We start from the raw sequence: 18,538 nt of genomic DNA on the forward strand, positions 1-18,538 counted from the left end.
GGAGCGTCAGAGACAAGCCCAAGCGACGGCCTTTACCAAAATAGCACAAGCAAGAATCTCTGTGGGTAACATAAATTTGAGCATGATGAGTGTAATCAAACTGAGAAGGGTTAGACATAAACTATCTCCATGACCATGTGATGTTGAGGATTCCTTTGTCACAACTGTGTGTTTGCCTCCCTGCCTGCCAGTCTGTTTGTTTATCTGGCTGTCCGTCCATCTCCCAAAACATCCTTTTAGTCTACTACATCTCTGCAGGCACAGGCTGTTAGTGACCTGTTTACCTTTTGACATTTCCACTGTTGATAAAAGCTAACCCTCTTTGACAGGCATGATTGCCAGAAAGGTGGTCCTACAAGCTTAAGAGGCCTTTGACCTTCAACAGTGAGCTCTTTCCTCGTTAGATGACCAAACAGGATTGAATCCATTCTCTAAGCTCATCTTCGTCTTGACTCAATGATGGCTTTACAGGAAGAGTGGGGCAACAAGAACAAGGCGCTGTTCGAGCTGCCTAATGTCCCACTGAATTTCATTACGCTATTTTTAACTTAACCAGTTAACAGTGTAATTAATTAAGCTAATAAACACATACATTAGCAGATGGTTTTACGTCAAGATGCTTGTCTAACACTGTTGGTGATGTCGTGAATGCTGTGTTCTAGTAATGTTTAATTCCTAATTTATCTTAATTTGAGGGGCATTCTACCAAAAGTTGAGTTTACAAGCCAAAAAGTTACTTCTCAGTCTGTAAAAGCAGTTGTAAAATGTCTTCTGTGACTCTGGAGGAGCTTTCCAAAGTTCTAACAAGATGAGTCTGTTAGGCTGTACTGTATCATATTGTTGCTTTGAGTTAAATGTCAAACCATAACATGCTGATGTTTAGTAGTTATAATGTTTACTATGTTCACCATCTTAGTTTAGCGTGCTAGCATGGTAGCATTTGCTAATTAGCACTAAACACAGAGAACGGCTCGGACTGATGGGAAAGATTTTAGTTTTTTAACCTGATGATAGCGCTAGATGAAAAGTCAGGGGATCACCAAAATTATTACAGTGCATCATGTGGGGAACATGAATGTCAGACACAAATGTCATCACAATCCATCTAATAGTTTTTGAGATATTTCAGCAACATTCAACTTGACTAAAGATTTTCTATAGACAGTCCAAGCCCTAGAGGATGAATCCTACAGACTTGGTTGATCCCTGACTTTTCCTCATGTCACCATGTGGTCAACATTTTGGGCTTTTAGATGATAACTACTAGATGGATTGCTGAAATTTGGCTGCAGACATTCATGTCCCCTTCAGGATGAATCCTATTGACTTTTCATATACTATTTGTCAAATACTTTTTATGATCGAATACCTGCAAAAAAAAGAATAATATTCAATCCGTCTTAGCTGTACTTTTTGATGAGGCCAATTTTCTAAAAGCAATGCAGCTATTCCTAAATCTTACTCTTGTCTCCTGTGACTCCCCCGACATTAAGAAAGTGCAAGACTACATAACTGGAGTTTCCCTGTTCAGAATCTTTTCGAACCGTCCACTCTATAGGGGGAAAATGTTGTGTTCACATCAATGAGTCTACATAGACACACACACACACAGATGTCACCACAACATTCTGGTGTCCCACATATGTACCACAGACCATTGTGGTAGGACATAAAAACACAAAGTAGATAGAGAGGGTGAGAAAATTGGACTTTCTGAACCTACTTCCTTCTAATGACTTTCTTCATTAAATTGTGCCAGACTCCAATAAAAGAGAGAAAGCTTTTAATTATGTCTCGTTTCTTCTATGCTTCTCACCATTACAATTACATTCAATTGTTAAACTTTATCTCTAGTGTTATATATTTTTCTGTTTTTTGTTTTATTTTTTAATGATTTGTCTGGGATAGTTGGTTGTTCTTTCCATTTTTGTGTAGTGATATAGTTCTATATACCTGTACTGTAGTATTGTATAAATCATTTGTCTTCTTTTTTTCATACATTCAGAATTACTTTAATGACTTCGTAGAACTATTACGACCTGCAGAAAAAAAACAAGTACAGTAAACAGTACAGTCGTCCCTCATGCAGAATCTCTTGTACTGAGACTGTATGGTGAAAAGGCCACAGAGTGCAGGTGTGAATTGGCAATATGACAGTAATTTGCGTTTAATGTTATGACAACAAAAGTAATCAGTATTTTGGAACACACAGCGTTGGTACAAGCTGTTTTAATAATGTAAATTAGTGGTGTGTGTGGAAGGACGTTTATGTGCCGTAAATCATCCTGAGTGTATTCAGATTGTTGTAGAGAGGATTAAAGATTTGTGGTGAACAGAGCAGAGTGACTCTTGATAATTTCAATCGTATTTATTCTGTTCTTTCATGTCAGGGAATGTTTTGTTTTTGGAACATTTTTTTCCCCAAACTAAATGAACTATTTTGACTAGACCGGAGGAGAAATAAAGGACTGTGTACCGGAATCTGACACCTTCGATTCATCTTACAAGGAAATATAAATACTTTTCAGAAGTTGTGTAATACTATTACCACACAAACCCAGGGCACAAAGTCAAGTCAAACAGATGATCCTAACCTTTTGGAACATACATCCCTACCTATGACCTTAAAGCACCAAGGTAAATCCCAATGCATGACGCAGAAAAGTTTACTTGCTCCCCTCATGGCTCAAGGTTGTCTCATTTACACAGGTCACTGATGCTGCTATTGTTTGTGCAGGAGTTGTGTAATCCTAGATTATTTTGTGCTATCCCCTTATTGTTATGGCTCCTCACTGAGTGCTTAACCCATGCTCCATCCTAGACCAAGACCTATGTAAGCAAATACCACTTAAAGTAAAGTATTTGTAGGCCTGTACATGGGCGTGCTTGCGGGTGTGTGGGCAAAAAAGGGAAGGGGGATACTTGCGTGCGGGACAGGGGTGGTTTGTTTTGTCAGCAAAATGTCAATCTGTCTTTGCAAGGTTATCCCATATGATCTCCCTAAATACACAGGGCTTGGTTGTCCATCTGGTTGGAGGTTGAGAGCTCACACCCCCCCATTAACACCCACCACCGCTAACCCAGGTCTGGAGGTCTTGCCTTTCTACCTCCCACTGAGAGGATATGAAAAGGCCGACAAAGCTTTCCATTCTCTTCTTTTACTGTCAGATTTTTGGATCAGTGTAATCCTCAAATGGCTGCAACACGTGTACAGCGGTTTGGTTGCTCCCTAACAACTAACTTGACAACTAAACAATGCAATGGTTCTTACTGAAAAGGGACACACAGAAGAATTTTGCACGTCCAGAAAAGATCCGGACTCTCCAACGTGCACACACACACACACACACACACACACACACACACACACACACTCTCACACAGCCAGGCAACCACCCAACATCCCCTAAAAAGTCAAAAAAAGCCAGATCCGTCCCCTGTCCAAACTGCCCTGGGCTCCCCTAAGCTATTCAGCGTGTGCAAATGAAAGATGTGTCTTGGAACAGTGCAAGCCTCAAGGCAGAGCAGAAACTAGCCTCGCACACAGATATACACAGCAGCCCTCTGGACAAGTTTGGCACCCACACCAGCAACCGTGGGCCAAAACTCATGTTGCGTGCTAACTCTCTCCCTCCCCCATTCCCTCATGCTATCCCGCTCTGCAATTATATGCTATGCTCCCACCCAAACATGCAAGAATAGGCCTCCTCAGTCAACAGACAAACCGAGTCATTCTGTCCTCAAACCATGACATCATGGCCATTTGACTTCAGCATGAAATTCAAGCTTAATTTAACTTTGTCAGGGGGAAAAAAGTGGTGTGTGTTACACTGGCAGAGCACCACAGTGGTGTGAACAGTAACTTTATGCAATTCTGGGAAGGCACAGCTAAAATATTCTCTAGAATATCAAACTCATGAGGAATATGTGGCTCATGACAATCTCACAGATCATGCATTTTACTGTAAGAAGTGGTTCGACTGGGCTTTTGCATGGTCAAAATAGAGCAGGACATATTTTGAGGGTTTTTTTCAGCACAGAAAACATAATATTTTGAGGGTTTTTTTCAGCACAGAAAACATAATATTTTGGATATGTTTATTTATGCATTTATATAATATTTAATAGAAACCTTGAAAAGCAACCATCTGCAATGAGGATGTCAGATAGAGGCACTTAATTAGAACATACAGAAGGAGTTAAATAATTGTGTTACAGCACAGCAAAAACCACCAAAATCCCAGATGATACCTTGACTTATTTCACAATCCAGATATGATATTAACATATCCGCCACCTTTAGTTCAATATGTCAGTGGCCTCCAGTTTGTGGGCGTTTCATGGGGTTTAGATGCTTGAGAGGCATCTATCAAACTGCTGACAGCTATTGTGTGCAGCACACCTCATTTTCCAAATCTGCCTCGCAACAGAGTCTTCTCCTCTGTCCTTGCAGCTCTGGGAGGAGTTCTTAATAGTGTGTGAGCACTTGTGTGTGCGTGCATGTATATATGACAGAACCGAACCAATGACAGGCACCTTAGCCCAGCCCTCGCAACAAAGAGGGCTGGTGGGTTTCACTGCAGCCCCTCTCGCTCTCCCACACGCTCATAAATAACCATACAGAGTCTCTGCCCTGGCCAGGGGGAGAAGAGGGAGAGAAAAGGGCCATTTAGGCAGCTCTTCTCCTCTCATGCCTTCCAACTGACCTTTTCAAAGGGTCAATCAGTCCAACCACAACTCCGTGGTCTGACCAACCCACCCCCCTCCTCTCTCTCTCTCCTTGCTGACACTAACCTGAATCATCTCAACATTGGTGCTGTGGAAAGAAGCCACTTAGCAGGCTTGGGTCATTGTAAAGGAGCATTTAAGACATAGAAGGCATAAAGCCTCACTAGCTCTCAGTCCTGGAGCATGTGAGATGGCAGCCGGGGTCAGAGGTGAAGGTCACAATATGGGAGGAGGGGAATAAATCCTGTAGCAGTGACGACAATGGCTGCAATCCCCACTGACAATGATGCCATTGTGGACTATGGGTTGCTTAGTGTGTCCTGGAGCTGTGCCTAATAGAGTTATAGTGCTGATGTGATGGCTCTGTGGCCGAGGAGGGTAGTGTCCTTTTATATAAAGGGGGCAACTGCCGAGGAGCTTGAAAGAGGTCTCGGCTTCTCAAATTTGCTTTGCTTGAAAGCTTGGAATTGTGTTTGTGCATGTGTGTGTGTGTGTGTGTGTGTGTGTGTGTGTGTGTTAGAGAGAGAGAGAGAGAGAGAGAGTGAGGTTAATAGCTTAACTTCACTGACCTTCTAGCTCACTAACACACTTGATACCTCTCAGGTGGGTTGACTGGAGCAAAAATAATACAAGTCTCTGTTTTTAGAACAAGTGAAAACAATATGTTGAATTTTATTCAGCTATGTGTCTAGCAAAAATACAGCTTTAAATCTGTTGTGTCCAGAAAACAAGCAATGTAAAGATGCCAATTTGAGCTCTGGGACACTGTGATGGCCATGGTTATGCCCACCATGGTAATGGTCAGTTGCAGCCTTATATACTTTGATCCTAATGATAGAAGGGCTGAAAAAGTGACAGCATCTCATGGACATATTCCGCTTACACTCTTCATGGTCAGGACTTTATTTGGCGTGCCACTTAAGCAGAGAGGTGGGGAAGGCCTCTGGAGAGACAGAGGCCGCTGATACCACAGGATCATCATCCTCGGCATAACTCAGACACTCAGCTGGTAAACGTTATGTGGTGGCATGCCACGAGTACCTCAGTTGTCACCTCTGTTTGTAAGATTAGGCTCTGGTAGAATGGAGTGACAGATGATGAGTGGTGGGCATGACCACTGGGTGCTAATGCAGAGAAAGAGGGGGAGAGGGCTGGACTTGACAGACAGAGAGGCAGACAGACACGGGAGTGTTTGGAAAAACGGTATGTCAGTTTTGCTGATGTCTATAGTAACAGTAGCCTCCAATTTGACATTCCCTCCACCAAACATTGGTTTTCTGTTTTTTTCCTCTTTTTGGCTTCTCTTTGACCTCCTTAAAAGAACAAGCTATGTTTCCCAGGGCCCAGCTATTTGAAGCTCATAGTTTTGGTCATCCAAAATTTTCTGTTCCAACTCAAGCCGTTCAGACACTGTCCCCACTTACATTTCTACAATGGCAGGGTCCTGGGGGCCAGACCATAGCCGCCCTACACTCTGCCCACAGTTGAGTTGCCTCTGGCAGGGCCACTGCGTGCTTTGTGTGCTGGTTCTGGACACTGATCAGGGAAACCCCACAGTTTCTCCACGGTGAATGTCGAACACCCTGCCAAGACCATTATGTTTCCCTTCAATAGCAGTGAATAGCAGCACACTACAGTACAGAAGATTTGAGAGATGTGAAATTCACCCAGGGCTACAATGCAAGGCCATGACACAGATACCAACATTGGTGAACTGAACTACTCCCTGACATGGTTTCTCCATGTTGTGTCTTTGAGTCTTTTTCTGATTGACAACAAACAAAACAAACTCTGATAAAACGTGACCTACATTGCACTGCACAGGAAATATGAAAAACGCTGATGAATAATGTTCCTTGACACAGTTAGTGAACTAAGTCTAAACAAGTATTACTCCAAAAAACCATGAGATTAGTCCACCGATTCTACAAATACTGGCTGTTGTAACTTAGTGCTGCTAAGTGAATGACAGCAGGAGGCCTATCATGTACACATTTAACACTCTTAAATATGGGGATTACATCTTTCTATAATTTCACCACAGAGTTCACGTACAAAACATTGAACCATATAGACTTAATAACCTCTAGACTTTAACCCTAAATCTAGACCCTAACCCTAAGTCTAGACCAGAGGAACGACCAAGCTCTTATGTCTCTAACACTGACTCTCCCTAATATTTGCTGCCTGTACCCGTCCATCTGTAGCCACTGTAAGTTGCTTGTCAGATCAGTGTCAAAAATGTAAATCTAACAGAATTAGACTTTAACTGTTATCAACATTTAGCACAGAGAAACATCTGTTTATTAATTTAAAACTCATGCAGCCTTTCCCAGCACTCCCACAGTCCAGTGGCATATTGCGGTTGTGGATATCAAGATGAGTCACATCAGCTAGTAGGCAGCTGGCACTGGCAGGCTTGCCGTATCAGCCTAGCCGGTTAATCTTACGATTAGCGTTCACTGATCCCATCAGGACTGCCTGGATCTGGGGTGCAAAGCCTAAAGGTTTATCCTGCATGTCGGCCCTCCCTCACCCCGGCCACTACACACACACACCATAGATGGGGCACACATGCAAACACACAGCACACGCCAAAGAATTTTGGCTTTTTCTAATACTGATTGTAGAGGCAACATATCCCCCCTAACACGAACCTCAGAGACTGGAGCTCAGCATGCCTATGTGACACTGTCCCCCACTGATGTGTCTGGAGCCCAATGCCTTTGTGAAGAGGATGGTGGTAGTGAAATGTGTCACAGAGGTCAGACCCAGAAGTTAAAGGGGCAAATGTTGTGTTCGTCTCAGACTGGGGGAGGGATAACCGGGGGAGGGGGTAGGCCAACAAGTGGCATGCCATTACAGGCATCCAGTCTTCTTAAAGTAGGAGCACAGGAACACTCAAACACTGCACACAGACACACGTGAGCACATTCACCCAATGTGCACACACACCCACACAATTACATACCTGTCAAATGGTGGATCTAATGTCTAAAAGAAAGCTGTCACAACTACCATTTGACAAGTTAAAGAGCATTTGCATACAGCATACAAATAATTTATTTTCTTCAAAAATGTTAACAAACTCTCTATGTGTTTGTCAGAAATACCCACGCACACACATGAGCATTTTATGGTGTGTTCACATACATACATATGCTCCATCATAGCAGTTAGTTTAGGATGTTTCATGGCCACCGCCTGGACACAGGAAAGATTTGACTTAGTGATGGGAAAAATTAATGCTGGAGGCATTTCACTCCCTGACTCTCTGTTCTTGGGTCAATAGGGGACCAGCCATAAATGCTTGGACACCAACAGAGACAGACCTCTGACCATGCGGCCTTGTTTCACTCTCCTTGTAGCCACTAATGTCAGCTGGTGGAAGAGGCCCTGGCTGTTAAAATTTATAGCACAATGTCATTCTGTTTCAAAAGCAGAATGTCTCACGATAAAAACATCAAGTCTTTCTGCACTGCATTCACTTTCAAGTCACTAATGTATATCTGTGTTAACACACCTATTACATATCGCGTCTTCAACAGGATGATCTCAGAGCAGCAATAATTATGAGTGGCGGCTGAACGTGTTTGACAAGCTCAACAAGAATATAATACACACTTGCTACCTTGGCTGGCTACTCAGTCACCTCTCAAACAAAGGGGTTTTAGCCTGGTGTTCTGTGGATGCCAAACAGCTGAAGACAGTTTAATTGCCATATTACCTATAGCATGATGTAATTCTATTGCAACCTTTTCACTCAGCAGTAAATTGGGGCAAATCTAAAGTGGCAGAAAAAACGTTAATTCCTAGTTGTTTAAAGTATTAAAACATTGAAGGTACATGTTAGACCATGTTCTTATTTGATCATTCAAGCCAATAGACTAGGTTTTTCTTTTCCATTCATGCCCTGAAAGGAATTTTCAGCTGTTACAGTGCAGCTTGAGGAGAGTTGAATGAAACGGTCTGGGCTGTACCATTACAATTTAGAGGTTACTAATGTGGCGCACACAAAGTATTTGCAAGTGGAATTCAGCAGACACAATATTATATTTCAGATTATATTAAAAAGTCTTGTTTTTTATTTAACCATGTAATATAACATTGACTGGAAGTGTTTTACGTGACAATGAATCCTGCAAGGAAAAGAAATCCCCTACTGTGGAAGCAGGTTGGACCGTGCCAAGATGATGTAGCGAACAGCCCTTTAAAGTCGCTTCACTTCCGAGATGAAGTAAAGTAGAGCTCCGCGGCACAGCGAGGAGGCATGAACTGACAATCTCTCTCTCTCCCTCTGTCTGAAGAAAAAAAAGCCAAGTTAGACAGGCTATGTTCAGACAACACATTTGGACTTTGGGATGTTTTATGGACTCGGGATCGAAGGAGTTTTCCTTTTGTCCACATTTATATAGGACGTGGCGTCTGCGACTAGCCTAAATTAGGTTCATTTACGGCAAAAGAAACGTGCATTTCTTTTCTCATTTTTTTTAGCGACGCGCAAAAACAACAACAGCAACCTGGACTACTCTTTTGGAACAGGAATGGTTTATCCTTCCGGAGGTTTATTCTACATCGAAATGGATCAAGCACCACCAGGTAAGTTAGGGTTAAAGTCAGCCATTGTCTGATCTGCGGGGGGTCGGGAAACGTTTTATTCTGTTTTCTGCTGTTGTCTTTTGCTGCCATCATCTCGTGTAATGTATGTAATAAAGCTGACATCTGACAAACGCCGTGCAGGTGTTAGTAAAGCGTTATAATGGCCAGGTCCTCAGCGCTGCGCTCCCCCAGTGGCTTTGCCCAGGCATGCATAGCGCAATTCACTTGCCAATTACGTAATACCTTTCGGTGGACCAGGCGCAGTGGCTTGCCTTTTCTTTTGTCCCTGCACATATGACAAACTTGGACAGAAATGCATGGCGGTTTTGCATCCCCTCCTAAGCCAAAACATTTACTAAATGTGCACGACAGTGTAAAGAGAGCTTTTGGACGGGACTATAGTTGAGGGTGCGTTAATGAGCGCCGCATGAAACGACCGCTTTGTTCTCCTCTGCAGCCAGCCGTGGTTAATTTGTGTGCTAGCTCTGAAAGTAGGCTAGAGGCAAGAAGACTAGACAGCTCGTCTCATGACTAAACTCTGGCAACTCAACAACAGTTCATTTTTTATTTACATTTGTCATTTGACCTACGCGCTGTTACATTGTCCTAACAGTGTATTATAACACTTGTGTTTCAGTCCTGTTATGTCTTATTCAAAATAACTAGCCTACCTAGCTATTAGTTAAATTCAGTTGACTTTAGCTCATTATAATGGTACCATAATGCAAGCTTCCATACTACATTGATCACTTTAAGATTCTTATTGATACCTACAGTTGATAAAATACAAGTGTTAACTTAAAGTGGCACATAATAAGACAAATATGTCCCTGTAAGGTCTGTGTTGTAGGAAAGTTGTAGTGACAGTTCCTGTGTTTGGTTATTAAGACTTATCTTTTAACCTTTTGTGTGTTTTCTGGGTTGGACACAGAGCGAACCAGGCTTCAGCGGGACTGAATTGATAGTTTTTTTTATTCCGCCTAGCTCTTGTCTGTACTGGTATGCGCATGTGGGTTTTGGAAGCCAGTAGAGTTTCTTGGCAGGAGACAGAAAGGGGAAGGTGTGCAGATTTAATTTTGCTGAGTTCAGGAGCCGCAGCTTTTCGTTTTGTGCCTGCCACTGTACTGCTGCACCTGCCTTTTGTTTATTTTAAGGTCAGAAAAAGAGGAGAGCGGATGGTGGGAGAAACCCACATTTTCTCCTCTCTGAGGGTGCTCTTGTGTTCTCCCCAACTGCCTCATGAAAGGCACTTTTGTCCTGCAGTGAAATATATCGCCCTTCACCTCCTCTTGATGCGAGGTTGCCCTCCTTTTTTCATTTTTAGGAAAGTGTTTAATCTTTCGGCCAGACTCACAGATTTTATTCCTTAAAGCTTGACGGAAACCTTAAGAGGATCTTGGTTGGTGCAATCCTTATAAAATGTGAGGGATGATCAAGTGGTTCAAAATATAACTTATGGTTTATTTAATGCCTTTCATGCAATTCAGGACAGTACCAAAGGCTACTGTAAGAGTTGCATACAGGCAACTGAAAGCCCAATTGTTAGAATTTCTAGAATAATTAAAGGAAAACACATTTCACAATTGTTGACTGCTCAGAAATGAACTATCACTTTTCTCTTTTCAGTGCTGACCACACTTAAGATGTTGGTAATGATTTGATGAGTGATATGTCTTGGAAACATGCCTGGACTTGTCTTCAGATGTTGATAGGCTCCATCAAGCTGGTGTGTGTGTGTGTGTGTGTGTGTTGGTGGTGGAGGCGGGGTGGGGGTTGGCGGGGGTTGTATACATTTAGGAACACTGTTTTTCCTTAACATGCGCACACACACACACACACACATCCTTGGTTGCAATAATCATAATATTGAGGGAGTCATGTTTACAGTGCTTCACTTGACCTCACAACAGATCAATTTTTGAGAGATCTAAATTATCGAAGTTATCCTGATCCCTTGCATTTCATTTTCTCATCTCTCTTTCTCTTCTGCTTGTAGCTCTCCCTCCCAGGTCAACAAAGCCCGTGCCCTCCACCGTGAACAACAACTGCCTTTTGCCACCTGCGTGTTCGTTACAGGATGCTGAATGGTACTGGGGAGACATAGCCAGGTAAAGCTTCTTCACATTAACAGTGCTTTATCAAACACAAACACTGGCGTCTGCTCAGTATGTACTGTTTAATGTTCTGGTATGTTAGCTTTGTTAACCACTAACTGATTTCCGCTCAGGGATGAAGTAAATGAGAAGCTCCGAGACACACCTGATGGCTCCTTTCTGGTGCGTGACGCGTCCACAAAGCTGCAAGGAGACTTTACCCTGACATTAAGGTAAGCAGAAGAATGAGAGAATATACTCGTTCCTATCACTGCACTACCACAAATGTCATCAACAGGGTTTTATTTTACATTAACAATCTGATTTTGTGCTACAACGTTTCACATTCTCAGGAAAGACGGGCACAACAAGCTGATCAAGATTTACCACCGTGACGGGAAGTACGGCTTCTCAGACCCCCTCACATTCACTTCAGTGGTGGAGCTCATTTGGCACTATCAGCACCATCCGTTGGTGGAATACAACGCCACACTGGACCTAATGCTCACCCATCCTGTGTCCCGCTTCCAGCAGGTTAGTGACCACCAGTATGTGACATTTTTGTGCAGCAATCTGACACTGTAAAAATATTTGACAAGTGATGATAGAGACTTTTGTTAAATACAGGGGAGGGCTATGAATTGTTCATATTTAAGTGTCATTTCTAACTTTAGGTTAAAGAGGACAATGTTGATGTCGCTGGAAGAAAGCTGAAGGAGGTTCACAGTCAGTATCAAGAGAAGACAAAAGAGTTCGATCGTCTTTATGAAGCTTTCACGAAGACCTCACAGGTAAAAAACGTATTAAATTAACTCTGATGGTCTGTGCTAAGACCAAATCATTAATACTTTACTTTACTTAAACAGTAGAATTTACATTCATCAGTCTCCTGAGTTTTCTTCTTATTGGATCTATTCTTTGTGATACAGGAGATCCAGATGAAGCGAACAGCTATTGAGGCCTTTAATGAGACGATGCTGATCTTCGAGGAGCAGTGTCGTGAACAGGAGCGTTACGGAGAGGAGTTTGAGAGGAACAATCAGTCTGAGGGAGCCGACAAAGATCTGGAGAGGTACTTCATTACACCATGGTCCACAAAATATCCACAAATGTTGTTTAATTTGGGTGCATGGCGCCCATGTTTATTGAACTCTGTTCAAACCTATGACTTTTACTTCGTTAGCTTTCTGATAAATTATGAGAAGCTGAAGTGTCGCCTTGGGGAGATCTACGACAGCAAAATCCATCTGGAGGAAGATTTGAGAACGCAGGTGGAGGACTACAGAGAGACAGACAGGAAAATGAACAGCTTGCGGCCTGACCTCATCCAACTACGCAACATCAGAGACCAGTACCTCAAGTAAGTAGCGTCAGGAAATTGTATGTGTTATCTGTGGTAAATCACTGTAAACCCATAAAGAAGCAAACATTTCTGTAGCCGCTCTGTGAAGTAGAATTATCTTATGTTAAAATGAAACCTTTCTTTGCACCTCTCCTTGCAGCTGGCTCAATCACAAAGGTGTACGGCAGAAACGCATAAATGATTGGCTGGGGACGCAGAGTGAAAGCCTTGATGAGTAAGTTTTAACAAATTTCTTCTGAATACAGTATTAACAAATGCCACTGTAAAGGAAATACAGAACTGTTACAGAGGTGTTACAAGACGGCTCTTGTTTTTTATCAGCACATACGTGTTAAAGGGAGACGAGAAGAACTTGCCACATCAGGATGAGACGAGTTGGTTTGTTGGTGAACTGAGCCGGACGCAGGCCGAGGAGATGCTTCAGGGGAAAGCTCCTGGAACGTTCCTCATCCGTGAGAGCAGCAAACAGGGATGCTACGCCTGCTCCGTTGTGTGAGTATAACATTTTGGAAAGCAGTGTCTGGAAAATTTATCAATTTTGAGATGAATATTACACTAGGTGTAAATGTGTGACACTCACTGATGTGATTTTCTTCTTCATTTATTACAGTGTGAATGAGGAAGTGAAGCATTGTATGGTCTACAGCACACCACACGGATACGGCTTTGCTGAGCCCTACGACGTCCACTGCTCACTGAAAGACCTTGTCCTGCACTATCGCCTGCACTCCTTAGCCCAACACAATGACGCCCTGGATGTTCGGCTGTCACATCCAGTACATGCCAAAGCTGCAGCCACGCCTTCTCAACACGCAGAGGAACACAAACTCTTACAGACTCCAAAACACACAGCGGGGCTCCCGCCTGCCGCTCCAGAAATGTAATCCAATGGAAAGAGACAAAAGGACATGTTTACTGTATCCTGCGAGAATGACTGCATCGAGGTGCATTGTGTAATGTTTTGCACTACAGTGATTCCATCGGTTTTTGTGAATGGGATTTCACAGATTGAAGTGGGACCGGAACTTGAATGTCAGCTTGAACTTCTTTAAAAAAAAAAAAAAAAAAAAGTTAATGCTTTTTTTGTTATTTCATTTATTGCCATATGTTTAATGGACAGCTTTCGGTAGGGATGAACCAGAAAATTGCTCACTGACATCAGGTGCTGCACCTTTGTTTGACTTTTACAACCAGAGTTGATGTTGCTAGAGATGTCTGTCCATTTCCCTAGTTAAGACTTATTCAGTTCTGAATTTGCCCAGTAGGTTAGAAATCTATTTGGTTACTATAGAGTTATAGCTGTTCCTCATCCCTGAGTATGTGATTGCACATTTTGAGCACAGGTTTTTTTTTGCAAGCAGATAAATCATATTTATTAGAGAAATTATTTATCATGCAAAAAAGTAAAAAAAATCTATTTTATCATCTCAATGTGTACATTTTTAATAAATCTAAATTTAACATATTATTTTGTTGGCGTCCCTACTCCCCTAGTAACAAATAATACTTCTAGCAATCAGATTGGACATAAAACAGCCAATCAGAAATTACCTACAGACAAACCCAAGCACCTCCAGCAAAGAGATGTCTAGAGCAAGAGAAACACTGATGTGGTGTCCATGGGTTTGTAAGCACAGAGAGCAGGGACATTGAGAGGGGAATTAGTAAAACTGAGTGAAAAAATGTCTTCATTGTGCACTTATGTCCATAATAGGAAACTAATAAATGTACTGAGCACAAAATAGATTTTTTTTTTAATTCTTCGTTGCTTTAATATTTTTTCTCCAAAATAGAATTTATGTGATTGCAAAAAATATTTTTCTGTGCTCAAAATGTCCCTTGCACACTTAGGAATGAGGCACAAATATAACCCCATAGGTTACTACTATGTAGTGCATTTGTGATGGAGGGAAAATGGTGCTGTAAACAGGCTGTTTCCGTCTTATCGGTTTGGTGGACCAAACCATTTTTGGGTAAATGCCACGTGTGAATATGTGAAAAGTCGTGGTGCATCTTGACTATTTGCCCCTTCCTTAATAGACATTCATATACAGTGGATAATTATGTAGCATTAACATCTTGTAGAATACCATTGTACGAGCATACTCAATGTTAAACCCATTGACCAAAGCGCTTAATAGTAAGCAAAACTACATCCCTGTTAAGTCCGGTAATTGCATTTGGGCAAGGGGAGGGCAATTTATGTACACCTGCTGATGTGCTGATCAAAACGTAATCTGAAGTACTGTATGTTATATTCTGTTACTCAAAGAAGTATAAGCTTTTTGTATTCTATATATATTTTTTCTACAAACATGCCACAAGATGAAAGCTTGAAGAAAGTGCAATCCAACAGTATTTCTATTGTTGCAATGTATGACGATGATGATGGTGGTGAAGGTAATGCTGTTATGAGAGGTTGACATTTTGAACACAAAAATGCACTCTCTTTGGTGGTGTCGGTATGATGTGGCCTCCGATGTTTGTGTGAACTGCCAGAGGTCCGGAAGTATCCTGCCTCCATTACTTGAACTGTGGCATTGCTCGAGCTATGAATGTTTTTCATGACATGCCGCCTACATAGCTTAAGAGGAAAGGAATCCATGTTGAACTTGGCACATTTTTCAAGTTTGAGGACAATAGATACTCTGTACAGAAAAAGTGTAAAATTTATTTCTGAGGTTGGTTTATGGAAGGAGGGTGATTAAGCCTCTTATAAAAATATAACTCCACTGGGGCATTGAGGAAACTCCTTGGGTGAAGCTAAGCAGTGTGAGATCCTGACCTTTTTCTTGCTGAAAGACAATAAACTGATGAGGGTTTTGTCAACTTATGTAATCCATTGTTTTTTTCCACAGTGCATTGCTGTTATCACTTTTATCATTTCAGATAACCATTTTAAAAGATTTTAGGAGCTTTATTTCCAAGTAATGTTACAATTTGTATGACATGGGTGGAAAACAGATCTAAAACTTACCATCTGTCTCTAGTGGAGCCATTGTCGCCTGATGAGCTTATCCTTGGGTCAGCAGAGATAGCAGGCAGCCAGGGCACTGGAGGACACACTGTGGACAGATGGAAGCAAAAGGAAGCGATAAAGACAATAGCAGGATATGTGCAGGCCCTTTCCCCACTCATTCTGGCTATCTATCAAACCTACTTCACCATGAACATGCTGTATTTTGAAACAGAACTGTTTTGAAGCTCCTGCGAAAGGAATGCAGCTCGACTGTAAACATTTGATACCACCCAGCTTGAGGGCAGATTTGAGTTATGTCTCCAGAAGTGTATCACACAGTCAACACCATTGTTATCTGATAATTACACACAATTAATGTGCTCCAAATTAAAGATAACTTTAGCACTATCTACAAAGAAATACTGTAGGGTACTGTGTAAACCTTATGATATAGTGGCCACTGATGATAATGATGACGATGATGACCCTGGGTGACATCACCACTAGCTATCCCTGACCAGATCGAGCAACAGGTGGCCTATTTCAACCATCACATAAGGTCCGTGTTAGGTAGGGATTAATGAGGTGCAGAGGGCGGGGATGTACTGGGGGAGAGCCTCAGTTCCAGGCCACGGATTACTCCCTCTTACCTGTGTCAGCATAGAGAGCTGGTGGACAAGAAAACATGCGTGATCTGCTACAATGGACCAGATGCAGGGAAGATAGAGAGGACAGACTGTACCAGCGCTGAGTCACACTGCATGAGTGTCCAAAAGACAGGGAGAGCGGGTGGAGAAAGTGTTGTGGGGTAGTCATACAGGAAAAGAGGAGGGACAGGAAAGAGTGCTCAAAATGTGCATTACACCCTCACTCCTGTAGCTACAGGATGGTATGAAAATGATGGCTAGGCTTTTGCTATATTTCCTTTAACCTGAAACACCTGGTGGCTTTACTCCAAATCTATTTTGCTTTAACAGCAGTTTAGCTACCAGTGCTCAGGCCTATTTACCATAGCTCCCTGAAGCTGAGTTTAATATTTTCTTACTCAAACATGCACAGTTTCTGCTATCCTTACTTCCCTCTTTCTTTCCTTGTCACCACACATCTGTCTTACAAGTGGCTCGTTTAAATTCAGTCATTTTGCTTTATAGTTCTCAAGCTAAAGAAGTCCTGACTGGATGGGGTGGGGGGGGGGGGGTGGCAGCAGGACGAATTACCTTTGGAGTCACGCCTAAAAACAGACACCATCAACTGTCTCGCAGGCTTTCAGAAAAAGAGGTTTTCGCTTTCAGTTTGGCCGCAGCCAATCGCGTTTCTCCTCCCCTCTGTCTCCGTCTGATTCCACCGTTTTCACGCTACCCTATCAGCCAATTGAAGGCCGTGGACGTGCCGAACGTCGGCCAATCAGCAACCAGTTGCTATGTTGGAGGCAGAATCGATAAGAGAGAGGGATTTTTCCCCCTCTCTTTTTTACTAGCTCACATTATAGCTGGCTTATAGGCTGAAGGCAAGAGATACTGTTGCCTGCCAAGCAGCATGTAGGCTGCAGACTGAACCATTAAACACACCAGCTCCACTTTTTCTCTGAAGCCTATCTAATACCCCCACACATACAAGCTAAACAATGTGTCTGGATATTTTTGTATGCATCTGTATATGCATGTACATATCTGTTTATTTAGGAATTTAGGTTCACAGGTTGCTCACCACTGAGTTGCTGAGGTCATGGCAAAGCTAGAAAATTAAGCTGGAAAATTGTTTTCAACCCTGGAGGAAGTATGGTTAGTAATGCATGTCAAAGTTTTAGAATGAAAATGTTGGGAAAATTTGTATATAATTTTTTTTTTCTCTCTCTCTCTCTATATATATATCTTGGGTATCCATTTAAAGAATAGCCAAAAATAACAACATGTCTGATTACTCAGTAAGCCTCCATTTACAGCAGTGGCTAAACAAGTCATTGAATGTTGCAGTGAATACTGTACATTCAACAAAATATTTGGGATAATACTTAATCGCATAGGGATTTTTAAGCCATATGTCGTCCTGGTGGCTTAACTGAAACATGCCCACGGCCTCTTGCTTGACTTGTATGTGTTCTCAAATAAAAATCAAAAAAGAAAATAACATTAAGTGTATATGAACATTAATCAATTTAGAATAAGGTGCCATCATTGCACTATTAAAAAGAAGAAGATATACTTTATTTAACTTTATACTTACTTTACTATACTTTGTTAACTCTTAAGTAAACAAAAAACAAAAGTGAAATTGCATGAAATTGCAATTTTCCTAAATCACATTTAAAGATAAGATATAGTAGCATGGCATCACTTCATACTAGCTCATTGGATGCTTCCAAACCAAGAATGATCGTTTATTGGCTATCTCAGTAACCTCTGGTAACAGTGATTGAAGGAAGGGGCTCGGATCACACATATGAGAGTTGACACTGAGCCAGCTCTCTCCTCTAAGGGGATAACATACTACTGCTTGCTGACAAACCATTCAGGAGAAATGCCTATCCAAATCCACAACCAAATCAGATTTGCAGACACCAGCTCAGGCAGGGATGGAAGATGATCCCACCTCCTTGAAACAGGTAGAGCGGGATACTGACTCAACTCTAAAATAATGACTCTCCTTTTGGATGAATGCCAAACAGGTTTGTACGATTTCCAGTTCAATATGTGACATACAAATTACACTGTATTTTTTTTTCTCTCAAGGAAACAATCCTCCTTCATGATTTCAGCTGGAATAAAATGAAGGACCTTATCGTCCCTCAATCACTCA

General features: G+C 41.9%; 1 protein-coding gene and 1 long non-coding RNA gene across 2 annotated transcripts; one reads left to right on the top strand and one right to left on the bottom strand.

The window, feature by feature from the left end:
- Window positions 1-8,960: 8,960 nt before the first annotated feature.
- LOC123971819 (phosphatidylinositol 3-kinase regulatory subunit gamma-like) lies at window positions 8,961-15,612 on the top strand. Its single transcript, XM_046050828.1, has 10 exons — window positions 8,961-9,327; window positions 11,324-11,435; window positions 11,555-11,653; window positions 11,774-11,954; window positions 12,095-12,211; window positions 12,350-12,492; window positions 12,604-12,780; window positions 12,923-12,997; window positions 13,105-13,275; window positions 13,394-15,612. Exons 1-10 carry the CDS (start codon window positions 9,273-9,275, stop codon window positions 13,665-13,667), a joined length of 1,404 nt encoding a protein of 467 aa, XP_045906784.1. The 5' UTR covers window positions 8,961-9,272; the 3' UTR covers window positions 13,668-15,612.
- Window positions 12,916-17,012, bottom strand: LOC123971820. The gene is made up of 3 exons (XR_006825307.1): window positions 16,960-17,012; window positions 15,761-15,848; window positions 12,916-13,303 (listed from the first exon to the last, which is right to left on the bottom strand). It is a non-coding gene; the product is annotated as an uncharacterized LOC123971820 (long non-coding RNA).
- Between the last annotated feature and the right edge of the window lie 1,526 nt (window positions 17,013-18,538).

The sequence above is a fragment of the Micropterus dolomieu genome, linkage group LG06 (assembly GCF_021292245.1).
Source record: "Micropterus dolomieu isolate WLL.071019.BEF.003 ecotype Adirondacks linkage group LG06, ASM2129224v1, whole genome shotgun sequence".
Taxonomy (NCBI): Eukaryota; Metazoa; Chordata; class Actinopteri; order Centrarchiformes; family Centrarchidae; genus Micropterus; species Micropterus dolomieu.